The 21,697-nt window shown below is 43.3% G+C and overlaps 1 protein-coding gene and 1 long non-coding RNA gene across 23 annotated transcripts in view; both read left to right on the plus strand.

Annotated features, from left to right (window-relative positions):
• MAGI2 (membrane associated guanylate kinase, WW and PDZ domain containing 2) overlaps positions 1-10,651 on the plus strand; it is a 953,479-nt gene extending 942,828 nt beyond the window's left edge. For 15 of the 22 annotated variants that reach the window (XM_053251268.1, XM_053251270.1, XM_053251269.1 and 12 more), the window contains one exon: positions 7,560-10,651. In XM_053251268.1, coding sequence (XP_053107243.1) covers positions 7,560-8,359 — 800 coding nt within the window. In that variant the 3' untranslated portion in view covers positions 8,360-10,651. Of the gene's footprint in view, positions 1-5,703; positions 5,745-7,559 lie in introns of those variants that run through there. The other 7 variants (XM_053251282.1, XM_053251286.1, XM_053251287.1 and 4 more) reach the window with 4 other exon arrangements.
• A 9,403-nt stretch (positions 10,652-20,054) lies between these two features.
• LOC128326453 (uncharacterized) overlaps positions 20,055-21,697 on the plus strand; it is a 62,622-nt gene continuing 60,979 nt past the window's right edge. The window contains exon 1 of the long non-coding RNA XR_008308051.1: positions 20,055-20,292. This is a non-coding gene — a long non-coding RNA (uncharacterized LOC128326453). The remainder of the gene's footprint in view (positions 20,293-21,697) is intronic.

The raw sequence follows: 21,697 nt of genomic DNA on the forward strand, positions 1-21,697 counted from the left end.
TCTCATCACATTTTAAAATGTCCCATTAGGACATTTTTTCCTTGAATTGAAAAGGGTTTTCCCCAAAGTCTAGGCATTTTCATTTGATTCAGTAATATGCAACTCATTTTCCTGTTAAGTCCATACCCAATGGCTTGTTCGCATTTCCTCACTGAGATGTTGTTTAGGAGAATAGTTTGTCTTCATTCCTTGTGAAGGCAGTGGCTTATCTTTCAATATAATATTTCTAATTCAATGGAAGTGGCAATGATTTTCCATTATCTTAATTCCCATTTCTAAAAGCAAATGATAGCAAAAGAGAACTCACTGGCTTCTGAGTTCACATCATTCAAGCAGTCTCCCAGCAGGGATGTACACAGAACCAGTTTGACTGGTTTGGTTTGAATCGGGACTGCATCCGAACTGACCCAGTCCAGTTTGGCCATTAAACCAGGCTGAATCAGTTCGCAGGCCAGCTCAATGGGTATACTTGTAAAGGGGGAGGATTCTGGTGAGGATTCACCTTTACAAGTACAGAGCATTCCCTAGAGTAAAGCAGGGCGGAGGGAGAAAAAGTACTTTTAATCTTTAAATTTCAGGCAGTGGAGGAGCTGTGGCAGAGGCAGCAGAGACATCGGTGGTTGCGGGGGGGGGGGCTCTCAAATGACAGCTTGGGCCGGCTGCAGATGCAGCCTCCATGATGCAAATGGCCTCTGTGCATGCTCAGACATCACAAAAATGGCATCCATGCATGCACAGAGGCCCAAACTAGTCACTGGGGAGGCTGGGAGAGGGGGGTGGAGGAACTGCTGCCACCGATGTCTCCACAGCTACTGTGGCCACCACTGTGGCCACCTCTGCTGCCCCACTGGTAAAGGTAAAAAAATACTCCCCCCCCCATGCTTTACTCTCAGGAACATCCTGTACTTGTAAAGGGGAATCATCACCAGACTCCCCTTTACAAGTATACGCCAGGAGCTAGTTCTTAGAACTGGAGGTTGCTCCAGTTCAAACTCAGACCTGCACTCCACTTTGGGAGACTGGTCCAGTTCAAACTTGGACTGCCCGAACCAGGCCGGTTTGATGTCAAGCCCAGCTCGAATCGAGCTGGCTCACACATCCCTATCTCCCAGCAAGGACTTTAAGGGCTCTATTTATGAATCACTTATTTCTCAAACTAGAAAAAAATATTTAAAGGTGCAAAGAAGGTGCCAAGCATTCTGATTCTAGTCTTGCACAGATATCCATGGATCACCAACCCTTACCCTTGTAGTGAATGTCCCTTAAAGATTCATTTTGACTAAATAGACACAAGGCGGGTGGCTGGTATTGTGTTCAGGATCCAAATCCGAACCTACAAAACTAGGGAAATGGCTTGGTTAATTTTGAGCCCAAGACAGATCTCTCCTCCCAATGACATCAGAAGTGAACAGGATTTTTTCCCTGCTACGCTCCTGAGAGCCCTCACTCAAGTTGGTCCAGTAAGCATACCAAATTCCTGCTCCAAACCAAGTAATTAGTATGTTTGGTATTATCATTCACTACTCAGGACCAGGGAAAGTTGAAAGATCCTAAGGAAAATTGATTTGATTAAGTAGAAGATAGTGATTTAGGAAAATAGTAACTTCCCTCAAGTTGCTATTCATTAAATACATGGGACTTCCCTTCTGTGACAAGGAATCCCAGAATATAACTATTACACCTTCCTAAAGAGCACAGGCATTTCCACATAGAATTTGAGGCAAAAAGACAAGAGAGAAGTCTGGTATATGTAACTTGGAAAATTAATATAGAAGGTGTGAAGCGCTGACGAACAGCTGGGTGCCTCAGAGCGCTGGATTAAGATACTTTGGTCCTCCTCCAACTATACAGGTATGCACCTCAGCTTCTTACCTGGAGGACCTGAGTCAGAGACGTATCTAGGGAAAATAGCGCCTATGGCAAGCACTGAAATTGTGCCCCTGTCCAAACATCTGACAGAGCAGACCATTATTTCTTAGATGGTTGGTAACCCCACACAGTAATTAATGTATGTAGCAGGAGGCCAGAACGCAAGGCATTTTCTTTCCCATTTCACAAATAAGTGCAACCTAGAAGCAGCCTACCCTTCTGTTTGAAGAATCCTGACTCTGATTCCAGAAGCAGAGAAATGGAGAACAATACACACAACAGTCTATAGGGTTGCCACCTTTTGGGGCGCCCCCCTGCAATGGTGCCCAGGGCACGTGCCCTGCCTGCCCCCCCTCGTTACGCCCCTGACCTGAGTTCCCTCCATGTTGCAGCTTGTCTGCTTCAGTGGCATTGCTTCCTTTTAGTAGCCCGGCACATTCCCAGCATTCCACAAAATTGCATCTTTCCTCCCTGCATGTGTCCACCTCTTACAGGCAAGACTGCCAATTCCTGGTAGGCTATGGGTTCCTCTTCCTCCCTCCTTATGTCTCTGCTTCCTTGGTGGGGCCTCCCTGTGCGTGGGGCCTCCCTGTCTCTTCCCCACTGCTGTTTGGGCCAGGCGACCACTCAGCCGTGGTGCTGACTTGCTCGCACCTGCTCGGCCTGACCTGTCACCATTCCTTTTGCGCTTCTGGGTCATCAGGAATACATCAGATTCATCCCAGCTGGCCGGGAGTGGCTCCATTCTGCAGTGGGGTCTGTCCTCCCTGTTGGTGCAGTGGTGCTGGCATCATCATTGGGACTTGCTGAGACAGGTAAGTGGGTTCCCAAGAGAAGGATTTTGGAACTGGAGTGCCTTGTGGCTTATTTTTAATTGAAAAGCTGGAGTTTTCCTGGCCATCAGTAAGACAAGCTGGAGAAATTTGACTAGTCTGTTTTGCATATTATCAAGTAACTTCAAGAGCTGTGAAAGCTGCAAAACAAAGGATTAACAGGACTCTTTGACGTGAGAAACCATCTGAGAAAATTCTCTGAAATTTCTTTTTGGAAGGATCCCTGACTATTGGAAAGAATTTCAGCTTCTCCTTTGGGGAATCCTGGAAACCCTGAAATTTGGAGAGAATGCCACTTCAGAGAAATTTTGTCATGTGTTAAAAGTTCATTATAAACAGCTATGAAGTTCATTTATGGTGTAACACCACTAAGTATATAATAGGTTTTCAAAGTCTTTATTAAGTGTAACTATACAGTTTAACACTTTCCCCTTTCTGACTCCCTTGCTTCTAAGTAGAAATTGTAATATACTATATTTTGACTATTACATATATTGTTGTTTTGATTTTCAGCAAAATTTCCATTAAGACAGAACAATATTATAGCATTTTAGGATATGCTTACAGGCTGGTGTGGTATAGTGTCTAAGGGCTATGAATCAGGAAGTCCCTCCCCAGTTCAACTATCTTATTATTATTTGACCTTAATAAGATAAAACACATGATTCAGAAACAGTAACAACTCTCTCCAGAATTTTGCTGTAACTACAGAAAGAGCAAAATCTTAAATCTGATAGCTAAAGCATAAAAGTACTCTGTGTGTATGTGGTGTAGTGTATTTAGATATGAAAAACAATCATCCTAGTGATAGTTGAACAAAGTCAAATGAATCATTATTTCAGCAGAGCTCTTTCAGGTTTTTAGTTTAGAGCAGTAAATCACTTGATCATAAGGACCTAGGATATACACTAGGCATGCTGATATTTCTCCACAAGACTGGGAAATAAATTTTATTCCGTATCCTGTGCTAGTATCTTTATCCACCGGGTAACTAAACATTGCAACAATAGTAGCTTAGTGACATCATCATTCATGAAAACTGAAGGGTGCTGTATGCACTATTGCTTCTCTTTCAGTTAAAGGGTTTTTGTTTTTGTTTTTTGCTGGACAACTCAATATGCAACTCTGAAAAAGAGGCTCTGATTGGCGCTCACTGGTGGCATCTGGACTTCTCATGCCAATGGTGCATCCACATATATACACTGTCCACTTAGTCATTTCTGTTCCCCTTCTTGCATTGTTGAGTCTTTATCCTAAGTGTGAGTAATTAAAGGATAACGGAGTTAAGGGATAGTTTGGAAAATACATCCACCATTCTTCTCAAATGTGTGGGAGAAGGAGTGAGGGTGCACACGTCTCCATACCATCCAGCATGCTGTTTTGTCACCACTTAATCATGAGTGATGACAATGTTCATATGAACCACCCTTTAACCATGGATGAAATACCACTTAAATAAAGTAGTTTTTCAGCTATGTGTTGAGTGGTAAACACACCCCTGCATGCAATTAAGCAGCGGAAGATCAGGGAGCCATTGAAAGGAGGTATGCACACCCACACATCTCACTCACATGTTTGTAAGGGGCTAATGGTTGTAAGGGTTAATGGCCCAGGCTTCTTTTGGAATACAAACCTTTCAGTGGACAATTGGTGATCGGTGTAGCCAACTGATGGGTAGGTAAGCTAATATACAGCAAGGATTCTGAACTAGCACCCCCCAGAATTATGCTATTAGTATTTTTGATCTCTCAGATCTAGTATAAATCTGATGCAACATACATTAAAATGAAAGTCAGTAGATTTCCAGCTTCAAGAAGGAAGCAGTATGAGCTATGCAAAATGGACACTGTGTCTTTTATTCTTGTTTATTTTTGACCCAGTATTTGAAATTATGATGCACTATGCTGCTCAAAGCAACCTGTGAAGAAATCAAGCCCTTGATTATTGAGATACCTTAGAGCACATTTCAGTGTGCTTTTTCCCCGGGGAACATCTCCTATAGACAACCCATTGCAATGAATGGGGCCATCCTAATTCAAAGGCCTTCTGCTGGCAGGATGTGCACATAGGCATTGTATAACTGTATGGATAGAAGATAATACCTGAGCCAGACATTCCCATCGCCCATCCTAGAAATTTATCCCAGTTTTACTGAGATGCTCCAGTAGCCATGAAGCTTCACCACAAACTGTGTGCATTACCAGACACCACCCCCCACACCCACTTTGTTGTCTTGTACTGGTTCAAAACGGCTGCTCGGTTCTGTGCTGTGATTCCTTGGCGCCTTTGGTTTTTTCCTTGTTTGCCTTATTACTTGTAGTGAAAACAATAAAATGCTAAAGAAAGAAAATCAGAGCCACTCCCAGAAGCATGCCCATAAATCCATACTAGGTATCTTGCTTGCTTTGCGTTGGGTGCTTTTTGTTTTGGGGTTCTTGTTTTTTAATGGTTTGATATTTCATATCATTGTTTAAATGTTTCTGTTTGATCTTTGCACAACTCTCTGAGAGTCTTGATTGGCTGAAAAGTGGCATATAAATTCCAGAATGAAGTATACTTCAAATGTTGCTCATTTCCTTCACTGGAAGCACTTCCATATAGGAAAAAACAAACAGCTGATTACCTGTGAAATTATTCTGATTTGGCACATGGAAAGTAGTAAACACTTGTTAACTGAGTAAAGAGGAGGTGGTTCTCATATTTTGTGGTAGAGGTTGGAGGGGAGCAACTGTCCCTATTCAACTGAGCATAACATCCCTCCCAGAAGCTGATAACTTGTATTTCTTTTCAGACTTTGAGCCTCTTTGGGATAGGGAACTATTTTCTCATTCATTTTGCTGTGTAAACTACTTTGAAGAAAAAAATTTTTGTTGAAGAACAGCATAGGCATTAATAATTTAATTAATTAATTGACCTTCCTTGTAGTGCTCTGACAATGGAAGGAGCCCTGTGGTGATACAAAGCGCTCAGAAACTAGTTGTGTGTCATCTTTTCTCCTCAGCCAGTAGCAATTGCGGGTGAGCAGTATTAGCTACCTTCTCCTCCCTCCTGAAAGGATTATTCACTTGCCCTATATGAATAGGGCAGGGACACATTCCTGCAAGTGAACAGACCATTAAGATAAAGGTAAAGTGTGCCATCACGTTGATTTTGACTTCTGGCGCCCACAGAACCCTGTGGTTTTCTTTGGTAGAATACAGATGAGGTTTACCATTGCCTCCTCCTGTACAGTGTGAGATGATGCCTTTCAGCATCTTCCTAGTTCCTATATTGCTGCTGCCCGATATAGTAGCAGCGGAGATTCGAACCGGCAACCTTCTGCTTGTTAGTCAAGCATTTCCCCTTTAAGGAGGGAGGAGAAAGCAGCTAAAATCGCTTTCTCCCAATTGCTGTGGGGCTGAGGAGAACATGCAACTAGTCTCTGAGCTCTTTGCATTCCTGCAGGGCTCCTTTCATTGTTGAAACACTGTGGGGAATGTAGATGATGATGATATAATAAAAACAGCTGTGACCAAGGGATATTTGTTAAAATTGGGCAAAGTGTAACAAGAGGACATCAAGGCGAAACTGACATTTAAAAGTGTGGCATGCTTTATGGACAATTCTGGGATAATTTTATACATCTATCTGTGCTCTCTTTTCCTAAGTTCTCAGTGTTTACATCAAGGGTGGCCAACCTAAGGTAAATGTATTATTTCATCTGGGGATTATGGCAGTTGTAGTCCAACAACAGCTGCAGAGCCTTAGCTTGGTCACCCCAGATGTATATACTAAGTGAAATAAATGCATACAGTTTCATCACTTTACAATAGACATAATTTTCTCACTTTTCCACACACAGCTGTCCTTGTACAAAATGAAACTATTCCCAAGATTGGTATAAAGCAGGCTAAGGGAGCCTAGCCCGCTTTCTACCGATCGTGGGAACCACTGGGCTTGTCCCAGCGGCTAGCCCCCTTAATTCACCCTACCCTTAAATGAGGTTAACGGAGCAAGTGCTCCATTAACCTCATTTTATTGCTCGTATGCTGCCGCCGCAGCGCATGGCAACACACAGGTAGACCCCAAGAATGCCCCACACACTCGTGTGTCGCATCCTGGGACTTTCGGGGGCCAGGCGGACCCCCATCCCTGCAAACCCCACCGGCTCCGTGATGGAGCTGGTAGTCACATGGGCAGCCAATCCGGCCCCCCAGGGCTCCGGACATGATTATCTGCAGGGAGAGCAGGCTAAGCCCACTCTCCCCACAGACCTCATCGAGTAATCATGTAATCATCCCAGTAATCATGTAAAGTGTAATAGGGCTAGTTATGAATTGACTGGATCTGCACCCAAACTCCACCACAGATCATATGCAAATGGAAGTTGCTGAAGTCATTTTAAAGACTTACGGCATAGATGAATACCCAGTATGAAATTGACCCATTGCTGCAGGGTACATAGCATCATAGTGAACCCTGCATGTTTCACCAGCATATTATTCAGGACCAGTAGCGGCTGGTGAGGGCAGCGCCAGGGCGGCGGTGAGAGGCACCTTTCATAAGCAGGTGCCTACCAGCGTTTCGGCAGCACCTGCAAGCAGCTGCACTCTGCCCGCAATGCCGCGCGAGGGGGTGGTGCTCCACCCGGCATCCAGCTGGGCAGCAGCATAGCCCAGGTCTCTCTGCACATGCACCTGCCCCCTTCCATTTCCTGAGATTCTTTCTTTAAAAATATCTCCCAAAATGTAGCCTCAATTTCAATCACTTTTATTATGGTTACTTAATCAGTAGTCTCAACTTAGCCACTAGGACTTATAATGTATATTATGTAAACAACCATCATAAAAATAATTGTGTTGCTTTTTGTCACAACAGACGAACCCAACTCCTGGAGTTCTCCCTCTGCCACCTCCCCAGGTCTGCCGGAAGTAGCTATTTCCCTTGATGACATTGTCTCACCATTCTCTTCATCACATCTAGCCCAACCGTCTGACCCTTCCCACCAGATAAACCCAGAACCAACATGGGATATCAAGAGGGAACATGATGTAAGAAAACCAAAGGAGCTTTCAGCAAATGGCCACAAAAAGAAAAGGTTAGGTGAACAAAGAGAGAGGTCTGCAAGCCCTAAAAAGGCAGACAGGTCAAAGCATGAAGAGGCTTCTAGGAAAGGCAGCTCAGAAGGCAAGAGTAAGACTGGCGAAACTGGCAGGCCAGTGTCGGAAAGCAAGGCAGTCGGACTGCATGCAATGGCCGAGGCCGGAGTAAGAGATCATGGGTGTGCTGGAACCAATGATGAACTGGCTGGGAATTCCAAGTGGCTGGAAAGCAAAAGAGGAGGGGGTCTCAGTGTAAAAGATCACAGTGCCACAGTTGCCACTGAGAAGATATTGGCTGCAGCTTCTGAACACGTCAAGCTTGATTCCATTGGTGCTACAAAGACGTACAGTAGCAACAGCTGCAGCCCTCATGGAGGTGACATGGACCACAGCCTGAAGGAATCTGACAGGAAGCCCAGTGAGTTCCCACGGAAGGGATATCTCCACTCCATCAACACACACAGCACCAACACGACAGCTCAGAAGGCAACTGTCTCACCAGGACCATGGAAGATTCCTGGTTCTGACAAACTACCAGGTGTACTAAAATCTGGCACTTCTGCCATGAGCAGATAAATTGGTGACTGTTGCCCTCTAACTGTTTCACAGTGACGCAGAACATCTTTCTTAGATTCTGTCTCACATTGATTTACTTTAATTTATTTTAGCTGTCACACACATACATGCATACATACACACACGCGCGCACACACATGCACACTTAAAACATTGAGAATGGAAACAATAATGTGTAATTCCATGACAACGTGCATAGCGTCTAATAAGTTGAAGCAACATATAGTCACATAGTATTTAAATGTGACCCTAAAGTCCCCAGTTTCATTTCAGAGACTTTGGCAGCTATGGAAGAAACCAAAATAATATGAAGGACAGTTGACCACAAGGACAGTGCAGTGTAGCTTTAGTATGTTGTTTTCCACTGCATGAAGGACTTGGGACTTTCATTCAAACTTTATATCAAGAAACTGGAAGAAGTTAGAGCAATCACAGACTGGAACATCGCCTTAAATAAAAACTGCACGGAACAAGCTGAAAGTGGAAATAGAATCTTTTATCTGAGTTAAATGTTGTAAATAAATTGTTCTCAACATATCCAGACAGGGGTTTGAAGCATTTGAAATTGTACATCCATGACATGTCTCCACTGTTAACACTTTGGAATAGACAACCTGATACCACTAAGCATAATTCATTATGCAAGGTAAGAAATCCTAGTGGATTAGCTGGTGCGATATCATTTCTACTGCCATTTTTGTGAACAAACCATATTTCTGTATGTTAGGAAAAGAGTTAGGGTGGAATTGTATTTGCAAATCTAGCCTCAAAAAGCAATTGATCACAGGTTACACACACACACACACACACACACACACACACACACACACACACACACACGAATGACCAGGTACCACACAAAGCTTGTTGTGGTTAACATGCAGTTGTCAGGCCACTATGATATAAGAGGATGATACTTGACAGAATAAAAGCTGCAGTTTCCTTTCAAAACAGCTTCTGTCTCCTGCAGGAATGTCCAGGCTTCTTTTACTCAGGCTGCCCTTCAGAGCTATTCTTCTAGAACACTTAAGAATTCTAAGGAAGGTTCATTTAAAAACAAAAAACAAAAAACCAACCCTTACTGTTTTCATAAAGTAATTTAGTCATCAGGCATCCATTTTCCCCCTTCCCTGTCTGTATTTATGCATCTCTTGCTTTTAATTTTTAAATCTTAAGTGCCATGAGGACATGTAATTTCACACCGATGAAATACAGCTTCTCCAATTAGCTCCATTAATTATCTCAGTCATAATCCCTGAGACGTTTGCTATTTCTTCAGCAATAGCATCAGCAATCAAAAATCCTACTTAATAATAATAATAATAATAATAATAATAATTTAAAACATCACAAATATGATTCCACTTGGGAAGATATCTTTCGCAAACCCTCATGTGACCTGGAAGTACATTGCTGAATAGTTGAGCAAAATCTAGTTGCTGTTTAAGATCAGCGATGTTTAGATTTGGAGAAGATGTGAGGAGGTGATGCGATGTTCGCTATTCATGTTTGGTGAGAGAGATAGCCATCTTGCTAGTGGCTCCAGACTATTTATTAAGGAGGAATACTGGACTTTCATTTTTCCTTCAGGAGATATGGAGACATTGTTCTACCTAAGTAGCTGGAAAAACTAAAGAAAGGATTTTTGCACCTTTGGAACAAAATGCTCATTTTAAGAAATAGCCCCATTATAATTTTTTAAGAAAGCACAACGATATGTAGCTGTTTATAAAAAAATATATAGTTTTTAATTAAAAAATTATATATATCTATATCTATATATATCTTTATTCCCAACCCAAATATTTGGCATAATTTGCTGTTAATTTATTAAATCTGGTTATTGGACAGCATTTCCCTCATATAAATGGAAATGCACATCCAACTATATTATTTCCTAGACATAATTAACAGAAACAAACAATGATGGAAAACATCCAGTTGAGATTATGCTTGCATAAACTCTAATTTGCACAGTGCCCAGCTACTCCTTGTGCAAAATAATTGCTTTATGCAGCTGTAATTGATAACCTGTGAAGACAGCACATCATCTAAACCCCATTCCAAATAATCTTTCTGTGTAGTGTTAGCTGTGAATTTACCTTGTACAGCTCTATCACTATAAATATAATTCCATGTATTAATAGTCACAGAAAGGCTGTAAGTGAGCAACTATTTTTATGAAACGCACCACTATGGATAAATTAACTTTTACAGAAATCTTGTTTACTGTATGATATTCTAAACCACTCAAATAAAATATATATCCAAGAATCTTTTTTCCCAACTGTTTATACTGTGTAAATAATTATAATGGTGTGTAGGGAGGAATCTTCTATGAAAATATTCATTGCATACACATTGGTGAACAAATCTATAATTTCATTGCATTGAGCGTGCCATTTTTATTTCTTATGCAAACTGAATGTGTGGATCAAATGCAGGTAGTGGGTATACATTATTTTAATATTAATTTTTAGGAAAATAATTTTAGGCTTCCACGTGGAACTCCACAGGTTCTTGTGGTCCTATCAAAATTGATTTCTCAACACACATGCTCCAATTATTTCCTCCAAAACAATATCTTCAGGTTCACTCTCCATGAGAAAGTCCTTCATAGACTATTCTGGTGATGTAGAAACTGGTTCAGCACCAGTGGCGGACTGGCCAGGGTGTCAGCTTGCCCGAGGGCAAGTGGGCCCTGTGGGCCACTGATGAAGTGGGCCCCCCTTCAACATTAGACAATATGTTAAAAATGTTAATGACCTTTTAGTAGTTTGAAAATATTAAGTTCCAATATTATTACTGTAAGCAACTAAAATTTACCTCGTATTACTATTTTAATAAAAAATATTTAATAAAATCATTTTTCAAGGATACTTTATATTTAAGAATATTACGCCCGGCCAGCCGGGGGCGCCTGGCAGAGGGCGCTGGTGAGCCTCTGGCAGCATGCCCGCCGCGGCCCCCACCCACCTCTGCCGCCTCCTGTGGCAGTTGCTGGCAACCAATATTGGCAACCTGGCAACCAATATTTTTAGACCTCGTCCGCCACTGTTCAGCACCACTCTTTCCTTCCTGTGTCATTAGGTTAATACAAGAACCCCCAGGCTGTGTGAGAACAACCCACACTGTGGGACCTCTCTCTGCAAGCATTTCCCCACCTTTCCCATGTTGAGATGGGGAGTCACTGTCATGAGTTCCTTGCACATGAGTTGTGGCTTCTCATTGTACCCCAATGGTGCAAGAAGGAGCAGTGCTACTGCAGCAGCTACCACACCATAAGCAGAAAATGAGAAGGTGCTAGGATTAGAGATGTGCGAACAGGTTAGACATTGAACCAGTTCAGTTTGACAGTTCAGGGTTGAACTGAACCGCCCCCTGTTTGGTCCGACCCCAGACTGAACCCCCCTGGGGGTTTGCGATTTTAAAAGAGTTTTTTAATTGCACTTACCCCCTCCAGGGGAGTTGTTCGAGGCAGCAGGGGGGGTCCATGGAGTCCCCCCCCCCACCAGCTTCCATTATGCCATAAAGTTTGGCCGCTCTTCAGCCACTTGTTAACCTTTCCCCCTTGGCGCAGAGGCCATTTTGGAGGCTGCCGCACCTACGCAATGGGCCTCTTCATTTGAGGGGATGTTGGACCGTACTGGCCGAGTCCAGTTTGGGTCCACTTTGAACTCGAACCGGACAAGCCGGTTCCGTGCACACCCCTAGCCAGGATTCCATCATGGCATTCTTTCCTTTTCACCATAAAGTTTTATAAAGTGTTGTTGTTTCATCCTACCTGTGGTGAAAGGAGACCACATTCAACATTTTTCTGAGCGTCTGCTGTGATACAAGATGAATCAAAAGGCCCATTTACCAAGTGGTAATTTACACCAATGGACAAGCAACTGTGTCGTGAGGAGAGTTTAACCACACCCAGTCAATGACCTGGAGAAGTGAGGTGAATCCACTTGGGCGGATGTTGATTGCCTCTCCCATATGGTTGAATACCCACAGCAGTAAAGTGCTGCTGTGTTCTCCCACAGAATGGGTTCATTATGTACATGAGCTTGCATCACTGTTTCTCATACACCCACACCCAGTGATACTCCACATCAGCCATGTTGTGACTACCTTAGCTGGATGAAGCCTACTAGCCCTGTATGTGGAGTATAAAACCCTTTATTTTATGGCTGCTTGAGATACAAAAATGTGGGGAGCACAATGTTGTCAAGCATCTGACAAGAAGACATGCCTGGCAGCATCGGCTTGAGTGGGCCAGACCTGCTCAGTATGAAGTGAAACTAAGTCATGGAACTGATTTATTAAAGCACCAAAAAAAAAAAAGTTTTAAATTGTTTTGAAGACTTGCTGAATAGAAGACTTGCTGAAGTTTTCAAAATAACAATGTGCAATATACTAGACATTGCCCAGAAATGAATTCCATGTAGATCATGCAACAACTTTAATGCAAAACTGCTTTGAGCTTATAAGAAAAATCCCTATACTAAACTTGATGTTGGATTAGATTATCTCCAGTGCACCATCCAACCTTAAATTCTGTTATTTTTAAGCTTCTGTGGTTAAAAAAAAGAGTAAATAATAATAATAAATAATACATCTAAAGCAAGGTAAGTAAAGTTCCCGCTCTCAGATCAGTCAATAACCAGTGTTCCAGGTGGTTGTGATAATTAGATAAGCAAAATGGAATCAATGGATAAGAGCCAGTGAGCTACCACAGGAGAGCTGGTCTTCTGGTAGCAAGCATGACTTGTCCCCATAGCTAAGCAGGGTCTGCCCTGGTTGCATATGAATGGGAGACTTGATGTGTGAGCACTGCAAGATATTCCCCTCAGGGGATGAAGCCGCTCTGGGAAGAGCAGAAGGTTTCAAGCTGCCTCCCTGGCAGCATCCCAAGAGAGGGCTGAGAGAGATTCCTGCCTGCAACCTGGGAGAAGCCGCTGCCAGTCTGTGAAGACAATACTGAGCTAGATAGACCAATGGTCTGACTCAGTATATGGCAGCTTCCTATGTTTCCTATGTTAACTCAGTACTGTAGTAACCCCCCTGCCGCAAGCCAGTCTCTTAGCTATCTTGACTCTCAAATTGGCCCCAAGACCAAGCACATTGCTGGCGCCACCTCAACAATCCCCATCAGTGTTCTCCCAACTCTTCTTTCCACTGCACCAGAGTATATGTTTACAAGGGCACAATTGGCAGCCCACCCAACCAATGCTTAAATATTCATATAAGGCAACTGTGACTGGAGCCCTGAGGATCCTTCAGGAAATGCTAACATCGCCCATTGCTCCAGCCTCAGGATGTACAGAGAGCAACTGTTGGGCACACATTTTAAGAATTAGTTGTGCGCATGATATTTTTCACACCTCACTTTCAATATTACCTTATTCAGACTTTACAGGATATAAAGCAGATGCATTTAGTTTTATATTTTTCTCCCTATGGATAGGCACCAATAGACACCAAAAGACAACCATACATTCTCTAATCTCCTTATTGCTATGCGAATCCACTCATAAATTACAGTACCCATAAGTGCTCACTCTCTCACTCTGCTTTCCTTATTTCATTCACTGGATGAATATGGGAGTGGGGTGGGTGGGTAGGAGGTTGGGGATACAATGATAGTGGGGAATTGAATGCATTGTAACAATAAAAATGTTCAATAAACTATTAGTTAAAAAAGAAGGACATACTTCCATTTCTAGGCATATCCTAAACATATCTAAGAGAAGTAAGCCTACCAGCTGAATGACACTATAGAAATCACTCTGACTTCCACAGCACATCATGCATTTTCCTCTTGCTCTGTCATAAAACATCTTGGCGAGTCTATAAATCTAGGGCTAGTGGCCAACATTGAGACTAACAACACATCAGTGCAACAGCATTTTCCACTGTGGGGTGGGTGCGATAGTCAGTGATTTCCTGTTTCCTCTGCAGCTGCCTGTACATCCTGGAAATATGTATTTGAGGGCTCCCCAACTCTCAGGGACATATTTTCTTGAGGTACAGAGGGCTGCAGAGGAAAATGGGGGGTTCCCCAAAAGAATGCAAACTCCTTCACTCACCTGTTGCATTTTCCGGCATTACTCTGGATGTTGGCCACTGTGTTTATATAGCGGATTGCAGCCTATGTCTCAGAGCAAGCTCATGTGAGGGAAAGAAATGCTGATTCATCCCTGCAGAGCTTTCTGGCAAAGGCTACGCCTAAAATTTTCCTGTGATTCTTGGTAGGTTCTGAAGGCTGTCACGACCACCCACTTATTGACAGAGCCTGAACCCATTTACCCACCCAGGGTTTGGGTGGAAATCCCAGGAAAAATTCTCTTATTTTGCTATTGGAAAAGTATACAAAAATCTTCCATGTGCAAACCTATACATGGTGGGAAAACTAATAGCTGCTGAGCTCCTGAGGCATGTTTTGCACCAGAGAAAAAAGCTCTCTTTCAGCCCCCCCCCCGCTTACTCCTAAATTAAAAATCCACCCAGATGAGGCTTATAAAACAAGTTTTATTCAAATGCCAAAAACTGATTCTGTCTGCGGCTTTCCCAGCTTTTAGTTACAGGTAAAAATACTCAGTAAGAGTATTAAGAACATAAGAACAGCCCTGCTGGATCAGGCCTAAGGTCCATCTAGTCCAGCACCCTGTTTCGCACAGTGGCCCACCAGATGCTGCTGGAAGCCACAGGCAGGAGTTGAGGGTGTGCCCTCTCTCCTGGAATTACTCCCCTGCAACTGGTTCTCAGAGCCATCCTGCCTTTTGAGACTGGAGGTGGCCCACAGCCCTCCGACTAGTAGCCGTTGATGGACCTCTCCTCCATGAAGTTATCCAAACCCCTCTTAAAGCCATCCAGGTTGTTGGCTGTCACCACATCCTGTGGCAGAGAGTTCCACAAGTGGATCACACATTGTGTGAAAAAGTACTTCCGTTTGTTGGTCCTAGACCTCCTGGCAATCAATTTCATGGAGTGACCCCTGGTTCTAGTGTTGTTTGTGAGAGGGAAAAGAATTTCTCTCTCTCCAAATTCTCCAAACAATGCATGATTTTATAGACCTCTATCAGGTCTCCCCGCAGTCATCTTTTTTCTAAGCTAAAAAGACCCAGGTGTTGTAGTCTTGCCTCATAAGAAAGGTGCTCTAGGCCCCTGGTCATCTTGGTTGCCCTTTTCTGCGCCTTTTCCAGTTCAACAATGTCCTTTTTAAGATGTGGTGACCAGAATTGTACGCAGTACTCCAAGTGTGGTCGCACCATAGTTTTGTATAAGGGCATTATAATATTAGCCGTTTTATTTTCAATCCCCTTTCTAATGATCCCTAGCATTGAATTTGCCTTTTTCACAGCTGCCGCACATTGAGTCGACACTTTCAACGAGCTGTCCACCACGACCCCAAGATCCCTCTCCTGGTCAGTCACCGATAGCTCGGATCCCACCAGCATATACTTGAAGTTGGTTTTTCGTCCCAATGTGCATCACTTTACACTTGCTAACATTGAACTGCATTTGCCATTTTGTCGCCCACTCCCCCAATTTGGAGAGATCCTTTTGGAGCTCCTCACAATCCATTTTGGATTTCACTACCCGAAAGAGTTCGGTATCATCTGCAAATTTGGCCACCTCGCTGCTTACCGTTGCTTCTAGATCATTTATGAATAAATTAGAAAGCAGCAGTCCCAGTACAGATCCCTGGGGGACCCCACTTCTTACTTCCCTCCATTGTGAAAACTCTCCATTTATACCTACCCTCTGTTTCCTGTCTTTCAGCCAGTTAGCAATCCACACATGTACCTGTCCCTTATCCCATGACTGCTAAGTTTCCTCAGGAGTCTTTGATGAGAAACTTTGTCATAGGAACATAGGAAGCTGCCATATACTGAGTCAGACCGTTTGGTCTATCTAGCTCAGTATTGTCTTCACAGACTGGCAGCAGCTTCTCCAAGGTTACAGGCAGGAATCTCTCTCAGCCCTATTTTGGAGAAGCCAGGGAGGGAACTTGGAACCTTCTGCTCTTCCCAGAGCGGCTCCATCCCCTGAGGGGAATATCTTGCAGTGCTCACACTTCTAGTCTCCCTTTCATATGCAAACAGGGCAGACCCTGCTTAGCTAAGGGGGCAAGTCATGCTTGCTATGTCAACTGGATCACCTTGATCCACACACTCGTTGACACTCTCAAAGAAGTCCAAAAGGTTGGGGAGGCAAGATTTACCTTTGCGGAAGTCATGCTGGCTCACTCCCAGCAGGGCCTGTTCTTCTAGGTGCTTTACAATTTTATCCTTGAGGATGCTTTCCATCAATTTGCCTGGAACGGACGTTAGGCTAACTGGCCTGTAATTTCCCAGATCGCCCCTGGGGCCCTTTTTGAAAATCAGTGTTACATTTGCTACTTTCCAGTCCTCTGGTACTGAGCCCGATTTCAGGGATAAGTTGAAAATTTTAGCAAGGAGGTCGGCAATTTCATGTTTGAGTTCTTTGAGGACTCTTGGATGGATGCCATCCGCCCCTGGTGATTTGTTAGCTTTCAATTTTTCCAGACAGTTTAGTACATCATCTCTTGTCACTACTATCTGACTCAGCTTTCTAGCCTCCATCCCTAAAAAGCCTGGTTCAGGAACAGGTAAATGCTCAATATCCTTTGCCATGAAGACAGACGCAAAGAACTCATTTAGCTTCTCTGCAACCTCCATATCCTCCTTAATAATCCCTTTCACACCGTCATTGTCTAATGGCCCAACCATCTCCCTGGCAGGTTTCCTGCTTCTGATGTACTTAAAGATATTTTTGTTATTCCCCTTGATACTTTTGGCTAAATGTTCCTCAAACTCTCTTTTTGCCTCCCTTATTGTCACCTTGCATTTCCTTTGCCAGAGTTTTTGTTCCTTTCTGTTCTCTTCATTTGGACAGGCCTTCCAATTTTGGAAGGAAGTCTTCTTCCGTTTTATGGCTTCTTTGACGGTACCCGTGAGCCATGCTGGCATCCTCCTGGACTTAGTGGTATCTTTCCTCCTTTTGGGTATACAATCTAACTGGGCTTCTAGTATTGTGGTTTTGAGTAAATTCCATGCACTCTGGAGCGAAGTGACTCTCCTGGATTTCCCTTTCAGCTTTCTTTTCACCATACTCCTCATTTTGGAGAAGTTTCCTCTTCTGAAATTCAAAATGTCCGTGTTAGACATAGATTACAAGCTTACTTCAAAAAGCACCCCAAATGATGTTGGGGCAGCACACTTTAAAAAATTTAGTTACCCAGTTGCAAGGAACAGGTGTGTAGGGAAATACCAAAGCACAATTAAAAGCTTACAGAGTCTTTTGCAACGTCCTGGCTGGATGGGGGAAGGCTAGTGTTTCTTAGTTTAGTTACTGTATGTTACAGGTAAGCAATAATAGACCAGTATCAGGGATATACAAAGTGCACCCAAAAGAAACAGAAAGTCTAACACAAAATCTGACTAAACAAACTTTCCCTAGACTAAACTTCCCAAAGCCAAAGCCCTGGCTTCCTTTGTCTTGAACTCACCAAAACCCTGGTTGAGAATCAAGCTTCCTGCCCTCCTGGCTTTCCAGGACTTACAGAGATATTTTCCTACAGCCAAACTTCAAGGACACATGTCCTCCTCTGCACCCCCAGCCAGCTTCTTCTAACAAAGAAACTTGCCTTCCTCGCAATGGCTCTCTAGCTCCCACACACCTGGTGTGCTGATTGGCTGAGCTCTGGAGTTCACTAGGCTGTCAGTTAGGACAAGGTTCACTTCCGGTTAACTCTTGGAGAGAGGTGGCTGATTACTACAGTTACAATATAGATTTCTCTGTGTAAACCACTCTGAGCCATTTTTGGAAGGGCAATATAGAAATCAAATACATTAAAATTAAAAATATATATATTATCTAGCACAGGGCTGCACAACTTTGGCCCTCCACTTGTTTTGAGATTACAACTCCCATCCTCCCCAAACACAGTGGCCAATCGTCAAGAATTAAGGAAGTTGAAGTTTAACATCTGTAGGAGGGCTAAGGTTGTAGAGCCCTGATCTAGCAACATCCTGTCCCATGGCCAAGATCTGTCCATAACATTTACTTCAGCCAACTTTCCCCTGAAACGTGAAAATTTATTCTGGTTACTTTAGTCCTTTTATTGTTTCCTGGTCAATGCAGAGTTGACCTTGAATTAATCTTTTTTTTTTTATTATTCTGGGTAGGATTTAATTACTCATTTCATTTCATTATATTTTTTCCCCCCATGTATAGCAAAATAGCACTTTTTCACTATAAAAAGTAAGAATAATGCAAGGCTACCAGTAATTGAAGCTCCCCACTGTGGGAAGTGGAAGCTGGCTAATTAAGTGGCAATGCTTCATTTATTCCCTGGCCACGCTAAATAAGAAACAAGAGGAATTGTGGAAGAGGGTGGAAGAGGGTCGAAGAGGAAGCAGCTGCAAAGAGGAAGCTTTTAATTAAATGCAAATTAGCCCCGAAAAGCCTCAATACCACAGCACACAGGCAAACTGGCACAAATTTCTCAGTGAAGGGGGGGGGGGCAAAATTCAGGTCTGCAGAAACATAGGAGACAGCTCTGAAACCACTGGAGTGCCTTGACTGGTTAGTTAACTACCACATCTGGATTATGTGTTAAAGTGAGTGAGTAAAAAGACGGCAATTTTATCAAAGAGGGGTAGGATCAGAGGCAGATTTAGCCACGGACCTCGGGGGCCTGGTCCAGGGCCTCCTGCCTTCTGGTGGGCTTCTGAATGATTGGGTGGGCTACCAGAGCCCCGCTGCCTCACGATCACGCTGCTGCCCCGGGCTGATATTTGCCATCATATTCGCCGCTCACCACCAGGGGGGAGCGGTGAGTGGAGCAGGCCTGTGGCAGCTTATGGCCTGCCCAGCAGGCGCAGTGTGAATAGGGAATGTTCTCTATCCACACTGTGCAGGTGTGCCTACTGGACAGGCCGCCACCATTGGCGGGGGGCGGGGCGGGGGGCTGTTCCATTCACTTCTCACACCAGTGCAGTGAAGTGGGCAAATATTGGTGCGGGGTAGCGGCATGGCAGTGGCGGGCGTAGGGCAGCGGCAGGGCTCTGGGGAGCCCCCCTGATCATTTGAGCCCCCTCCCCGGAGACAGGTGCAATAGCAGGGCAGAAGCAGATTTTTTAATTTTTTTAAAATTATTAAGGGGCGCCTCACAGCGGGGGGGGGGCTCCAAACCCCTTCAGGTCCAGGCTGCTTTTGGAGCTAGGTACACCCCTGGCTAGGATAGCAGCAAGCTAAATGCCAGCACCTTAAAGTATCTGGTAAATTCAATCTACATGGTTTTTGCTCTGATTTTGGAATGTCTCTTGAACGATACCTAGTTTTATACCTCTTCTTAGAAATAAAGTAACTTTTTATTGTTTAAACCTTTTTTTAGGAACATGGTAAGCTGCTTTATACTGAGTCAGGCCATTGGTCCATCTAGCTCAGTATTGTCAACACCAGGCCTGCTCAATTTTGAACCCACCAGCTGTTTTTGGACTACAAATCCCATAATCCCTGAAAATATGCTGGAACGATCCGGGTCTCTTATTGTCTCAGTTGGTGGGTAGAAGTGTTATTGTAAGATCCAGCCAGCAGGTGGCACTAGCATTTCCTAGTAATGATCCTAACTGAAGGAAAAGTTCTTTCCTGCTTCCTGCTTGTACCTCTTGTTGAACTTGTCTCTTCCTGTAACACACTAAAGAAGTCTTAGCCTATAATAGCTGCCTTCCTCTGAACTCTCGTGACACGGTGTCAGAAGTCTGAGTTTGAATCCACAAAATTAGGAAACGGCTCACTTACCTGCACCGGAAGCCTTCAGCTTTGGCAATCCTGCTGCCTGGCCAGAATAGAAAGAAAGATTTGCCTGCTTCAGACTACCTACAAAGTTCCACAAAGAAGCAGGCATTGTACAAGTAAGTTCCCTTATTTATGCCATGGGAAAGGAAGCAAACAACATTTATAAATCCTTTACCTTGTAAATCCTTTACCTTTTCTAAAGAAGTCATAGGAATGACTATGAGATTGTTCTACACAGCCCAGGAGGTCCCTTAAACTGTATTTGAAATGTTCTAACACAAACCAGTCATAAAGGCAACCAATACAAGTTTTCTAGGTATGTGATTAGAGACCATGATCTGGATCATCTCAGTCATAGAGTAGCTACCAAATTGGGACTGATGAAAGCAGTAGGATAAATAGAAGGGGTGTTTGGGGACATTGGCCTACTCCAGGGAGACCCTATGGACATTGTCTTCAGACAGGATGCTAAGCCATATGGCGTCCACGCTCCCCACAGGATTCCTGTTCCCTTACTCCACAAAGTGGAAATGGAGATGGAAAGGACTCTGCTTCCAACTTAGGATCGCTACTAGTAAATACTAGTGCCACTTACTGGCTGGACATATTACAGTAACATTTCCACATTGTAGGCATTTCATATGGTCAAAACCCCGGAGCCCAATGACAACGCCTTTTAAAGTTTGAAAGGTTTTTTTCAACGACTTGAAGCATGTAAACTGGTAAATGAAGATGCATAAAATGGTAGGAGTGTGGCAAAGATCAAAATAGCATAAGCAAACCTAACATTTTAAAACATGAAATGTGTGGCATTTAAAGCTGTTGTTAAGAGTGATGTTGTGAATAATAATAAAGCTTACTCACTAACTGGATCTAAAACCCTTAACCAACACCCCTAAGAGCAATCATAGTTACCTTTCTGGCAGCTTGAAGTGCTTTCAGGCTATCTAAAAAGAAATAAAAAAATAGCTACTCAGTGGATAGGTGAGTATATCAGAATATAAATTGCATAGCTGAAGCATCTATTTGTCTATCTATCAGCTTTGAAGAGGATAGAATACTTAACACTTAATAGGAATGATTGTTATGATGGTGAGAATGGGAGAGAAAGAAAATCGTTCCTGAGAGATAAAAGATCTTGGACAGAGAGTGCGGGAGAGGACAGAAACAAAGGGAAATATGTGTAAGAAGGGAAAAGTAAAATATAAGTGAACAAAGAGAAAAATCCCCCTGTTTTCAGGCGGACATTTTCATTTTATACGTCAGAAGTCATACTTCTCTTCTTTGTCTGTCTTTTCAGACTCTTGATTGGTTCCCACCTCATGCACTTAGGTTCTCATTGACAATTTAGGCTCCTCATCTCCATAACTATTAGACATTTAATAATCTGTGTTGATCATGGCAACCTGGATTCCATCAAAATCAAATTCCCACTTTTGTTTGTTTCACTTCTAACCCAGTTCACTGCTACTATCAGCCTGATAATTACTCTTCTTCATCTCGATACAGTACCAAGAACCA

This window comes from Hemicordylus capensis, chromosome 5, assembly GCF_027244095.1.
Source record: "Hemicordylus capensis ecotype Gifberg chromosome 5, rHemCap1.1.pri, whole genome shotgun sequence".
In the NCBI taxonomy this organism is placed as follows: Eukaryota; Metazoa; Chordata; class Lepidosauria; order Squamata; family Cordylidae; genus Hemicordylus; species Hemicordylus capensis.